The 14,482-nt window shown below is 29.4% G+C and overlaps 2 protein-coding genes and 1 pseudogene across 3 annotated transcripts; all 3 read right to left on the bottom strand.

Moving 5' to 3' along the window:
• Positions 1 to 186: 186 nt before the first annotated feature.
• MKS88_001990 lies at positions 187 to 1,985 on the bottom strand (annotated as a pseudogene). Its single transcript has 6 exons — positions 1,933 to 1,985; positions 1,622 to 1,755; positions 1,424 to 1,500; positions 1,182 to 1,257; positions 580 to 727; positions 190 to 298 (listed from the first exon to the last, which is right to left on the bottom strand). Coding segments are annotated over exons 1-6 (597 nt in total).
• A 2,470-nt stretch (positions 1,986 to 4,455) lies between these two features.
• MKS88_001989 (uncharacterized protein) lies at positions 4,456 to 10,314 on the bottom strand (the record flags this gene model as incomplete). Its single annotated transcript, XM_067214964.1, has 1 exon — positions 4,456 to 10,314. The coding sequence occupies one exon, from the start codon at positions 10,312 to 10,314 to the stop codon at positions 4,456 to 4,458; it is 5,859 nt and encodes a 1,952-aa protein (XP_067074289.1).
• Positions 10,315 to 11,961: 1,647 nt separating this feature from the next.
• Positions 11,962 to 12,970, bottom strand: MKS88_001988 (uncharacterized protein; the record flags this gene model as incomplete). The annotated part of the gene is made up of 4 exons (XM_067214963.1): positions 11,962 to 12,018; positions 12,173 to 12,246; positions 12,444 to 12,554; positions 12,652 to 12,970. The coding sequence occupies 4 exons, from the start codon at positions 12,968 to 12,970 to the stop codon at positions 11,962 to 11,964; spliced, it is 561 nt and encodes a 186-aa protein (XP_067074288.1).
• Between the last annotated feature and the right edge of the window lie 1,512 nt (positions 12,971 to 14,482).

Here is a 14,482-nt window from a genome sequence, read left to right as displayed (position 1 = left end):
TAAAATAAGAGGAGTACAAAAAAGGGGGGAGTATCAAAAAAGGGGGGAGTATCAAAAAAGGGAGGAGTATCAAAAAAGGGAGGAGTATCAAAAAAGGGGAAGTAATAAAAAAGAGAAAATATTAAAAATAGGAAAGTATTAAAAAAATGACCAGAAAAATATATGTGCAGGTGAGAAAAAAAATCATCATTTAATAAAACACAAATTTTTTCGTCTTCTCATCATCAGCTGATTAAACAACCAGTTCATCGAGGTTTCTACTCCAAGCCCTGTTTTGGATGAGCATTCTACCAAATGGCTTTTTGAAAAAAAAAAAAAAAAAAAAAAAAAAAAGAGAAAACCGTGTTACGTTGGAATGGGAGCGCAGACACTAATTTGTACACACACAAATACGTACACACACATATACGTACACCCACATATACGTACACACACATATACGTACACACACGTACATTCACATATACATATATACTTAAACATGCTAGAATATATATGCGTGCGTTTATAAGACCACCCTCGATGAGTAAGTAGTAGCCCACTAGGAAACCTGTTCCTGCTATTCCTGCATTTCCTTACCAATTTCTATCGACAATTTGATCAAGCTTTAGCTCACTCCTAACATGTTGTAGTAACATACAATTTTTTTTGTCTTGTTTACTTGCTATTATTAAAAAGTCTTCTATATGATTATAATCTTGTAGTATTTTATAAAATCCTTTTCTCGCTGCAAAAAAAAAAAAAAAAAAAAAAAAAATCAAAATAAAATAAATTATAATAATATAAATTAAAATAAAATAAATTATAATAATATAAATTATAATAAATAAAAAAAATCCGTTAAACAACAATGTGGAAACAAGACTTTCAGTGTCTCTGTTAATCCCATGCAAATATCTTCACTGAGTAATTACATTATTTCGCACTTACAGCTTATCATATGTAGTGTGCTATTTTTACATATATAACAGTGATCAATGGTATATATGTACATGTGTTTATGTATATGTATATGTATATGTGTATTTATGAATATATCTATGTATATGTGTGTGTATTTATGAATATATCTATGTATATGTGTGTGTATTTATGAATATATCTATGTATACGTGTGTGTATTTATGAATATATCTATGTATACGTGTATATATATCTACATGTACATATATCTTTTAAACCTATTTTTAGTCTTCCATGATCTGACAAATCGATGAAATAGATAACGGCATCCATATCTAGCCTGTTAATAGACGCCTGAAGGGAAAAAAAAAATAGAACACAGTGGTGGATATATATCAAAATGTAGATGGTGGGAAAAGTACGTACAGAAATGTTATGGCCAATAGGTAAGTGGGTAAATTTTTTTTCTTTTTTTGTTTTTATTTTTCTTCCTTTTTTTTTTTTTTTTTTTTCGTAATACATCATCTTCTATGCTATATCGAGAATCCCATATGATGATCGAAAATTCTTCAAAGTCTATTTTTTCAACAAAAAGACCTAAAAAAAAAAATAAAAATAAATAAATAAAAAAGAGACGTAAAATACACACGCATATGGGAAAATGGATTAAAACGAAACGATATATATGTATACTTTTTATTTTACTGCACGAACGAACCTTCGGTTGGCTTTACTTTCAAAAACTTATTGTGCAATAAATACTTGACAAATGTTGTCTTTCCACTTTGCGCAGGACCACAAATTCTTATTTGAAAAATTATTTTTTTATTAAAAAATTTATTACAGCAATCTCTAAAAATTGATGATATTGCATTACCCATCATATATACACATTTACATAAGTAAGAGCAAAAACCGATATTTTCGAATATGTTCAATTTTTCTCATATATATATGCCCAATGAACATATGAACAAAATATGTGGTATGCTGTATTAATTTGAGCGTTCCTGTTGCATATTTTTTTACCAAAATATTTTCAATTTTTTTTGTTCGTTCTTTGAAATTTTAGCTCTACACATTTATTTTGCTATTATTTGTTATATATTATTTTTCTTTATTTTGCTCTCCTTTGTTTTATTTTGTTCTCTCTTGTTGCTTTTTATTCTTTTTATTCTTTTTTTTTTTTTTATGCTCCTATCAGTTACATTATTATTACTATAACTGTGGTTATTCTACTATTCCTTTGGGATGACTGACAAAACCACTATTGTTTTACCAATTGTTTCTATTTTTTGCTTCCCATGTAATATATTAAGAAAGACTTTAACAAGAATTAGTTTCAGTACATGTAAATAACCATTATATGCTATATGGAGAAAAAAAAAAAATAAAAAGTCTACAACATTAATTGTCAAAAGGGGAATATATATATATATATATATCCACACATATCAAATAAATTCGATAAGGCGAAAGCATTGTGCTTTATGTAAAAACTTTTATATGTTTGTAAATATACACATATGTACATCATTACACACATGCGTACGCACATACTTATGCTGATATATACGCACATACTTATGCTGGTATATACGCACGTACTTATGCTGATATATACGCACGTACTTATGCTGGTATATACGCACATACTTAAGCTGGTATATACGCACATACTTATGCTGGTATATACGCACATACGTATGCTGGTATATACGCACATACGTATGCTGGTATATACGCACATACTTATGCTGGTATATACGCACCTACTTACACACATGTTTTCTTACACACTTATGTAATAGCATTACTCTCTCTTTTGCATATTATACCTGTATATATGAATAATATAACATCTTACGCATTCCTCGACGGAAAAACATAATTAAAAAAGTAGGTATACATAGCAGTGTAAAAAAAAAAAAAAGAAAGCAGTAACATCCATCATCTTACATAAAAATAAAACCAGGATACAAACATATGTAAACCTATCTACACCTGTGCATATTTAAATAATTGCACACATATAGGTGGAAGGGTAGGAAAAGAAAAAAAAAAAAAAAAAATGAGTAAAAACAGATAAAAAAATAGGGAAGAAAGAGGTAAAAAACTGGAAAAAAGGGATAACAAAATTGGCAAAAATGAGGTATAAAATGGGTAAAAACGATAAATTGGCAAAAACAGGTAATCATGTGTTATGCACATTTAAAAAATGGAGCGGTTTCTACAAAAAAATTATGTAGAAGTTATATAAAAAATAAGGAAGACCAAAACAAAGGAAATAATGCATATTGGGTAAATTTAAAAAAGAAAAAAAAAAATATACATATATACACAAATTTATGTGTACGTAATAGTACGCATAGAGTTATGTAGAACAATTATTGCAAAACGTGGAGTAATTAAAATTTGCTATTAAGTCAGCGAAATTAAAAAACTGTATGTTCATAGAAATAATTTAATAAATCAAAATAGTAGAAAGCAATAAAGTTTCTTTTTTTTCTTTTTTACTAAATAATGCACAAAAGGAATATAAAAATAACTACCTATAATTCTAATTGTCCAAAAGTAAACGAAAAAAAAAAAAAAAAATAAAAAATACTACATATATGCAATGAAAATTAATTTTTTATCATTTTTCCTATTTAACTGCACGATGTAAAAAAAAAAAAAAAAAAAAATAAATAATAAAAATGAACTGAAATACAACATAGAAAAAATAGTATGTTTTAACCGTTTTCTTAATTCCTTTTCGTAGCTTTTCACCATCGACTGAAGTTAAACTGAAGTGATTTACTAGAATGCTTTTTAGATCTTGCTTTTTCCCTTTTGTTTTTTTTCTTTTTATTTTTTACTTCTTACTCTGTACTCTTTGATTATTAATTTTTTTCTTTTTTTTTTTTTTTTACCATTTTTCCGTATGCCATTGCGCGCACATATACTTATTTAATATTAAGATTTTGTGGTGAAGGAAAATTAAATAAAAATTAAAAAAAATAAAAAAATCTAAAAAACAACAACAAAAATAATAAAAATGATGAAAAAACGTGTTTGTTATAGGTTTCCCCCTGTGTGCATTAAATTGGGTTTCACCTTTTTCTTTTTTTTAAACAATTTCTATTTATATAAAACTTTCCTAATTATCTACAAAATGATGCTTCAAATAACATTGCAAAAAATTTCATTTTTTTTTTTTTTTACCTATTTATGGTATGATATGTTATTAAATATACGCAAAAAAAAAGAAAAAAAAAAAAAAATAGGTATAACGAAAAAAAAAAGGAAGCAAATAGACTAGCAAAAATGTGTGCATATGGAGTATTCGTACATATGCAAAACACTCACACAGTAAGCATATCCAGTACAGCACGAATAACGCACATATACATGTACATACCATTCACCTACTAATCAGCAGGTGAACGGATGTGCGAATGAAGAACGAATAAATGGAAGATGAATAATCAAAAGGGCGTGAAAAACATAAGTGAAAATGAAGTATCCCCCCATGGAAGGAGGAATAATTATGCCCCCTTTTTTTTTATTTCAAATGTTAGTCCACTTATTAAGATCTACAAGGAGTAAATTCGATAGGTTTTCAACGTCCTGACCATGTAAGCTATATTTTTTTAAATTTTTTTGAAAGAATTTTGAAAGCTGATTTTTTAAATAAAAATTTGATAATGAGTGAGAGGTGAAACTGTTCTGAAAAAATACATTCAAGAAGTTACTTCTTTTCATTTGAGATAATTTTATATTTTCCTCTCTCTCTCTACTACTTGACGCGAAGTTTGCAAAATGGGAAAAATGCGCATTTGCTACTTCCTGACTGTTCAGGTAATCCTTCCCATTATTACAAAAAAAAAAATCCAAAATTGACAACATTAAAAGTTTAAAAGGTGGGGAATATTTACCGTCCTGTTTCAATTCATTACAAATCTTTTCGTAAAATATAAAGAAATTCGTTTCATTTTTTAATATACGAATATTATTTTTAATTAGTGTAAGCATAGATGACAAAAACATATAGGGATATTCCTCAAGGAAAATTATATACACCTTAAGAAGACACGATAAAATACTTAAGTCTACATCAGCTGTGTTCATACTGTTTCTGTTTTTTCCAATTTCAGTATTTTCCATATTGTCGTTATACTCCCCTGTTCTTGCACGATATGTTTTGTTATTCTCGTCTGTTCCTCTAATATTGTTATCTGTAACCTGTGGATGAAGCACATCTTCCGGTGGAAGCCCGCCCCTAGGATGAATCATATTGTTGTTTTTCTGCCTTTCATCCAAACTTTTGCACGTCATTGCTAAATACATTAACACTAAGAGAGATTCAGATAAGATTTGAACATATGCGGAGTTATTACAAAGTGTGTACAAGAACTTATTGCTAAAGAAATTTTCATAAAAACGTACAACTATTATTTTTGGAAATGACTGAGTAATATTAGTTAAAACAAAAAATTGGGAATACGATATTAAAGAAGACATTATCAAAGGGAAGTATATTTTTGCGCTATTATAATAAAATTGCTGATTAGTTCTTTTTAATTTATTAAGAAGTTTTATATATTTATTTTTTTCACTTCTTTTTTCAAGTAAATTATATTCCTCGTTTACGTAAATGAAAAAATGAAAAGTACTTTGGATTTCATTCTTTAAATTTACTTCATTATTGCAATCAAAAAATAGCTTTGGGAATGCTTTAATTATGTCGAAGTAGACAAAAAGGGAAATTACATTATCCTCTTCGATGGTGTTCCCTTCATCAGAAGTGTTACCCACTTCATTGGTGTTTTCATTACGATCGTTCTTTTTTCGCTCAACTGAGTTACTACTCTGTAGGGGAGCGGGCATTCCTTTGCTGCAATCATTTTGAGTGTTCCTTCTATAAAAGAGGTCATCCTCAACCATCTGCTTGATGTTTACTTTTTCTTTTTCTTTTCTAGCTCCATCATCTTGCGCACTAATATCAACCTGGTTCTTTTTGCTTTCCTCCTTTTCTACCTTCTTTTCATAAGCATTTAAAAATTTTAAAAGGAGATTCAAAGTATACTGTAAATGAACATGAAATGTACATAAAAATATTCGTATAACTAGAGCCACTAATTCTTCCGCTTGTATTCCTTTCAAGAAGGTGTGAAAAAAGAATAAATAATTTTTACCACTCACATCTACAACTATTTGATTTTTTAAAAATACATATAACAAATACTGCTTATTATTATTACACTTAACTTTGTTCTTAAATAAACGATTGTTTCCTTGAATAACTGAACCCTTCTTTTTATTGGAAATTAAATAAAATAAAATCTTTATTAAAGCTGATAGCGATATAATATCTTCATTTTTGTTAATATATAATGCTATAATTTTCCATAATTTTTTTGCAATATAAAAAAAAAAAGGGTTTACGGATGAACTCATATAAAATAGTAGTTCAACGGCACTTGTACATATTTTGTAATTGTTTAGAGTGTTGTTCATAAAACATTTTAGTTGAGATATAATAATTAACGACAACAACTCATAAGGGAAGCAAAAATATTTATCTACGTGTATTCCTGCGTCACTTCCTCCTATCTCTGTTCCGTCAACCTTGTTAAGCGGTTCTTTATGTATTTCCTTATGCAGCTCTTTATACCGCTCTTTATATTGCTCTTTATACCGCTCTTTATATTGCTCTTTATACCGCTCTTTATATTGCTCTTTATACCGCTCTTTATATTGCTCTTTATACCGCTCTTTATATTGCTCTTTATACCGCTCTTTATATTGCTCTTTATATCGCTCTTTATATTGCTCTTTATGACAATCTTTATGCCATTTTTTACTACTAACATTACAAACGCTGCTGACCAGAACCAATTGCAACTTCTTTACAAATTCCACATGTACCAAGCATTTTCTAAAATAAACAAATTTATATTTATCGTTGGTTATCTCCTCCATTATGCTTATGTAAATAAGGCCCAAAAAGTTTAGGAGCATCATGTGGGATGGAAGGGCGCCCCACCTTTGTCCACTACTCTGTATATGACGATGATCACATTTGATATCACAATGTTTGGGAAATTGAACCTTGGATATATATTCGAACTTCGGTTCATCGCAATTCCCCCCTTTCATTTTGTAGTTACCTACTTTGCTACTTTCATAATAGTTTCCTTTCCCTTTGTAAAAATAGGTATATATTGCTTCATTAAATCTTCTCTTGTCTCCTTCAATGCTCCTTTGTTCTGTATCCCCTTGATGAGAAGCATGTCTTAGCAAATTTGTATCATTAAGTGGTACACCGTTCGATAATACTTCTCTCCCCTCAGCATAGAGTCCATCTGGACAGTATAAAATTCTGTTGAATGAAACAAACTCGTCAAATTTGTCATACTCGTCAGACTTATTACACTCATGAAACACTCCCACATCCTGCATCACCATCTTTAACCTATTTGCCATATATATGTCCAGTTTCGTTATTATATCATTAGGGCAATAGGGTAGCATTGAAAGAACAACTTGCTCAATGGATTTCATGTATAAATGAAACTGATCAAAGACAGACACGCCCGTTCTCCTCCCCATATCAATACCCTGTTTTGAATATCCTTGATATATTAACAATAATTTTGTGTATTTAACAAACATGTCAAATATGACATATTTTATTTTTTTTAATACTAATTGGAAATCTCTCCGTACTTTGCATCTGTTCTTTTCTAGCCCCTTTCTAAATTTTACCCATATAAAACAAAACATGTATTTGAAAAAAAAAAAAAATTTTGTTATCTTCTTTTCAAGGAATATAAAAATTGTTATATGTTTGTTAATATTTTTGCCCTTCATTTTTTCTTTGTAGCTGTTTAAAAAGCTACTGTTCATATATAGAGGAGCGTCCTCGAAATTGTGCAGTTTGGTATTCTCTGCATGTGTTATTAGGTTTTTACCCACCTTTCCAATTTTTCCATCTGGTCGGTACTTCTTCCCCTCTGCTGCTTCTTCCCCTTCTGTTGATTCTTCCCCTACTGCGCAGCAGAAAAATAGGAAAATTTCGTTGTTAATACGGTTCGTCTTTGCAATAATTGCGTAAAACAAGGAAAATAGCTCATAATACGTTTCCTCATAATTGTGTAAGTATTTTTGAACATGAGCATGTTCGGACTCTATACATATGTCCGAATATATTTCAAAAAAGAGATTCTTATTATGTAGGTATTTACATATCTGATCAATAAGTTTATTAAAACTTTTATAAAATAACATAGTTTGCTTTGGCGATTTTTCAATTTTTTCATTATAATATAAAATCATCACATGGGTAGTTTTTAATATATCTGTAAAAAAGTAGTTTAAAAATAGTATGTCATTCTTTTTATATAAACATTTCATCAATCCAGTGAACATTTCGTTAAAAATGAGAAATATTTTTTTATAAATCGTCTCGTTCAAATAATGTGTTATTTTCATTGCTTTCAAGAGAACACACAAACTGTTTTTCAAGATATTTAAATTCATGTTTGTAGTTTTTATTTTATAAGCATATATATTTTTTTGTCCTATTTTGCCTGCACAGTTCATGTGGTTCATGCTGCTCACACAGTTCACGTTGTTCATGAGAGCATTCTCATTTCTGTCACCTCTCAGTAAAACAACATTTTCTTTACAGGAGCAAATGAACATACAATTGAGTAGGTTTATTGGATCATCCCTTATCTCTTTGTGATATTCGTAACTACTCTCTTTCTTAATATCAGAGCAATTTTCAAAAAAGTCGTCGCACCGTTCCTTTTTCCCTTCATCCGTGTAATGAGTGCTGCTTATTAATGAACTATGCTCCTCTTCTATGAGATCTTCTTTCTTATAGCAATGTCTTTTATCCACGTGGCTGCATTTGAGTATGGGTTCGTCAACACTTTCGTATCTACGTATGGGCTCGTCAACACTTTCGCATCTACGTATGGACTCGTCAACACTGCCGCATCTACGTATGGATTCGTCAACACTGCCGCATTTACGTACGGGCTCGTCAACACTGCCGCATCTACGTATGGACTCGTCAACACTGCCGCATTTACGTATGGGCTCGTAAGTACCTTTTCCTTTAAGTATAACTTCTTCAGTACCACCACACTTAAGTATGACTTCATCAGCATCCCCGCATTTAAATACCTCCCGATCAGTACCTCCGCACTTAAGTAAGGCCTCGTCAGCACCGCCACACTGAATTCCCCTCTCGTTAGCACCACCATACTTAAGTACCTCTTCGTAGAAGTCCTTTTTCACTATGATCATTTCACTTAAATAGCTAGCACCCTCGTTTTTGATACTTATGAAAAAGTTCATAATATTTTCTGTAAGGTTCATACAATAGTTCAACAATAAATTTAACAAAGAGATGTAATTACTATTATCATCATTTATATATTTATGGATGCTACTAATTTTTTCCTCACATATATAATTTAATTTATAATTTAAAAAAAAATTGTGTAAGAATTGTGTACTAATTTTATTCTCTTCTTTAAATGTATCATATATATCTATTAAAAAATTGGTTAGATCAAATAGGATATAGTATATCTTACTGAGTTCAATTAAATTTAACTCGTTGTACGAAGACAACAATGATTCAAATAAACTTTCATTGGTAAAATTAAAAGAGATACATAATTGTATTATATCTAAGGAGTTCACCTTTTCAAAAATTTTTTTAGAAAAAGTGTAATCGTCTGAAGCGTTATATTTTGTAGCATAACGGTAGTAAGAAAAAATTAAATTGTAGTATTTGTTTTTCTTTTTCAAATTATTTAAATAAATCATTATATTTTCAACTATATTTGCAAATGCATTTTTTTCATTGTATATGTTATCAAACAAGTACCCTGTACTTTTCACTAAAGTCACGTGTTCATCTTCTGGGGCTTCACCTTCATCTGCAGCTACGTCAACTATGTTAACTTTTTCACCTTCAACTTTTTCACCTTCAACTTTTTCACCTTCAACTTTTTCATCTACAACTTCCTCATCTACAACTTCCTTATCTACAACTTCCTTATCTACAACTTCCTCAATCGCAACATCCTCATCTGCAACATCCTCATCTGCAACATCCTCATCTGCAACATCCTCATCTACAACTTCCTCAATCGCAACATCCTCATCTGCAACTTCCTCATCTGCAACATCCTCATCTGCAACATCCTCATCTACAACTTCCTCAATCGCAACATCCTCATCTGCAACTTCCTCATCTGCAACTTCCTCATCTTCAACATCCTCATCTTTTTCTTTTTCCATTTCTCCTTTGTGCGGAACATCAAGGAAGTAGTTGCCCTCCATCCACATAAAAACTTTGCTCACACTTTCCTCATTATTTTCGCTATTTTCGTTGAACATCATATATATATAGCACAATGCGCATCGTTCAAAAATGGGGGGAAAAAAAGGATGAAGCAAAAAAATATGAGCATATATATATACATGAATATGTATATATGTTTATGTACATGGTACATGTACGTACGCATATATATGTATGTATCTATTTATACATGTATATGTAAGCATCAAAATGGAACTCTAAAAATGCTCACAAAACACTTAATACATTTTAAAAAATCCTTAATTTAATCTATATATCGCATTTGCATTTTTTCATATTTCCTGAGAAAAGAAATTTTTACCTAAAATTTTATGCAAATTATTTCCGTTGTTAACATGTTATGCGAAGAAAATTTCTTTTTTCGAAATAGCAAAAAATGGCTAGTTAAAAAAAAAAAAAAAAACACACACATATATATATATATAATATATATATATATATATATATATATATACATACATACAATAAATTTATACAAAATAGGTACACATATTTGTACAAAATAGGTACACATATTTGTACAAAATAGGTACACATATTTGTACAAAATAAATACACAGACTTGTACAAAAAAGAGATGATATTTCTTTCATTAGTAAGAGGATACAAAATACACATTTCTATTGTTTTTTTTCCCTCATTTATTAAGGAGAATAAGCAAAATATACATCTGTGTTATTGTTAATATATACATACAGCAATACGAACACACACAGTTACCAAGTTTTATTTTGTTGGTCCCTTAAAACCTAATTCAGAGTAACCCCCCCACCCCAAATGAAGAATGTTAAGTTGTTTTCATTCAATATATAAAAAAGAACAAAAATGGAAAAAAAAGGGAAAATGAAGAAATGATGAAAGGGAAAAATGAAGAAATGATGAAAGGGAAAATGAAGAAATGATGAAAGGGAAAAATGAAGAAATTATGAAAGGGAAAAATGAAGAAATGATGAAAGGAAAAAATGAAGAAATGATGAAAGGAAAAAATGAAAAAATAAAAAAATAAAATAATAAAATAATAAAAGCATAGAAGGATAAAGGAATAAAAATACAAAAATACAGATAGACGAGCGTTAACATTTTTGTTCTATTTGAGTCTCAAAAATTTACGTGCGCACTAAATTTCTATAACAAGCTTTTACCAAATGAGAAGAGCTATCACAAGATAAACCAACACCACATAAGATAAAATCAGAATAACAAAGTACATTACGTTCTGCGATATTCATTTTACGAAAAAATGTAAAATACATAAGTTTTAAATATTTTATTTTTTCAAACTCACTGTTTCGTGGTTAATATGTGAAAATTTAGCAAAAGAAACATAAAACAAGCACAGACAAGCATAGACAAGCATAGACAAGCATAGACAAACACAGGCAAACGCACACACAAAAAAAAAAAAAAAAAAAAAAGATATGAAAATATATATAAATAAATAGAGAAGCTCCCAATATGGAAGATGATAAAATAATTCATGAAAAATCGAACAAGGACATTTTTTTTTTTTTTTTATTTTATTTAAAAAAAAATATATAGTGTTATATAGATACATACATCCATGTATACATAGGCAGGTCTTCTGACGAACGCGTATACAAAAAGGAAAAAGCGTAGTAACAAATACTAACATATTTGATCAGTGGATAAAATGGGGTTAAGTCTTAGTAGAATAGTTCTTCATTATTAACACTTATTAAGTTTCCTACGTCATGTTGAATCTACGAAAAATATACATACAAGCAAAATGCGTACAAGAAAAACAAATGTAAACAAAGTACATGAAAGTAGTAAATGAAAGTACGCCTACACAATTACATTACAACATACGGGATATGGCAATATAATGGTAAAATTATTTAAATATACTCTAACCTCAATTAAATCGTAAAAATTTAGTGATGGTATTTTAATTACGACTAGCGGTTCCCTCATGGAGTCCATAGAAACTGTGTAGAACAAGATGAAAGGGGCATGTTCACACGGGATAAACCATACATGTGTATATATATGTATATGTGTGTGGGTATGCACGCTCATCTGTGAACAGAGAAGCAGGCTAACATATGCACCCACGCAAAATGAGAAACAGGAAAACTTGTTCCAGCGGGTAAACACGAAGAAAATGTATGGTTTCATTAGTTACCGTCTATGTGCGTGTTAACATCAAAAACGTGCCCTCCTTTTTTCGAGTTTTGTTCTATGCCAGAATTATCATTTTTTTCCTCGTGGTCATATTTAACGGACATTTTTCGGTCTATAAAAATATATAAATCAGAGAAAGCAAAAAGCGTTATGCAAAAAAATTTTCTTAACATTGTTCAATTTTTTTTTTTGTTCCTTTTGAGTATCACTTTTTTTAAGGTATCCCCTTAACTCTTCTTTAATTATTTTGGATAAATTTGTCTGTTTGCTCAATAAGTTTTCTAGGTCTTTTTCTTTTTCATATATTTTTTTTATATCAATAATATTTTCCACTTCATCCTTTTCTTCATTATACTCATTATTCAAAAGGATTTTCATTAATTTATCTCTCTGCTCATTTGGCAAATGTGCAGAATAATCTTTATAGTATACATTAATCGGACGATGTATTACTTTCGCGTTTAGGTATTTGTTCTCATTAAGTGAGCCCAAAAGAAAAAACGAGAAGAGCAAATAGAGGGCGGTCATTGTGCTTTTATTTATAGTAGTGTGTATGCATATATATATATATATATATATTTTTTTTTTTAGCTAGTTAAAGTATCTGCAAATAATTGACACTTATTTTAAAATCTTAAATTTTAAATTTAAACATATACGCGTATGACAAATGAGAAAAGGAAAAAACATTGCACGGTGTAATACCTAAGGGAGGACGCTCTTCTAAGAAACGTTCTGTTACTGATATATTTATTTTTGAATTATATGGTCTTAAAGGACAGCGTATGTTTATCGAAACACAAATATGTACAACCCTTTGCAGTTATAGATGATAAAATGTTTGGTAAATGCCGTTTTTTTTTAAAAATAGCAAATAGAAAATAAAAAAAAAGCAGTATTCCCCTGTTATGGATTTTCATACAATTAATCTGCGTGATAAGTTGTGTATGTACAAAAAGGGCGAAAAACAGACAAAAAAAAAAAAAAAAAAAAAAAGAAGAAATGGAGAAAATAAAACTTCAAGTAATATGAAAAAGTAAGAAAATAACGAAAAAAAGGAAATTTTTTTTTTTTTTTTTCTTCTTTTTTTTTTTTTGTGTGTGTACAAATTTGTTTCTTTTCCATGTTGTGGATATAAGACCAATTTAACCTTTCGCCCAAAATGATACAATTTGAACCATGCTTTTTTTTACTTTTTTTTTTTTTTTTTTTTTATTATAATTAATTAGCATTTTCTCAATTCTTTGTCTAAATAATTTAAGTTGAACTCTCACTGTATGTTAACCTATTCAGCTATGATACCACACCTTCTTAAACGTTTGATCAAAATATACTTATTTCAAAAAATTATACACAGTTTATCCTCTTTCCGCAAAATGCACAGTTAACAAAAAATGAATTGAAGCAACAAAGTCTCAGTATGATCATACGTTAACATGAACAGCAACGTGAGGAAAACAAGCCTTTAATCTCAAAAAGGGAAGCATTATATATACATACGTACATACATACGTGCATGCCTATATATATATTATATGTGCATGTGCCAGCTCATACATGTATATATAATTCTTTCATGCACTGAAGTTTATATCCTTCCTTTGTATATAAAATACCTTAAAATTTAATGCTGTGAATTAAAAAAAAAAAAATGTAAAATAAAAAAAAAAAAAATTCCTCGTTTAGCCAAACATGTACCCTTTATATTATTTTATACATGAAATTTTTTATTTTGCTAAATGTTAAGATAATTGCATAATATATGGAAAACAAAAAATTTGGAAATAAGGAAAGTAGATGAAAAATAGTGATAGGTGTGGGTTGAAGTGAAATGCAGAAGGGAAAGAGAAGAGTACAGTAAAAATTAGATCCATTTACGAATAACCACTTTAGCAATATTTTCAAAAAGCAGAATGAACAGAAAAATTAGGAATAACGAAGGAACGAAGAGCACACAGGAAAAGCAGTGAAATACGCAGCAACTGTAGTGAAATACTTAGGGGAAGCAGTGAGATATATCGGATATTTAACTTGCCCCTT

Source organism: Plasmodium brasilianum, chromosome 7, assembly GCF_023973825.1.
Source record: "Plasmodium brasilianum strain Bolivian I chromosome 7, whole genome shotgun sequence".
NCBI classification, from domain to species: domain Eukaryota; phylum Apicomplexa; class Aconoidasida; order Haemosporida; family Plasmodiidae; genus Plasmodium; species Plasmodium brasilianum.
Note: the sequence above shows the minus strand (reverse complement) of the source record. Positions and strands in the feature narration are given on the sequence as shown.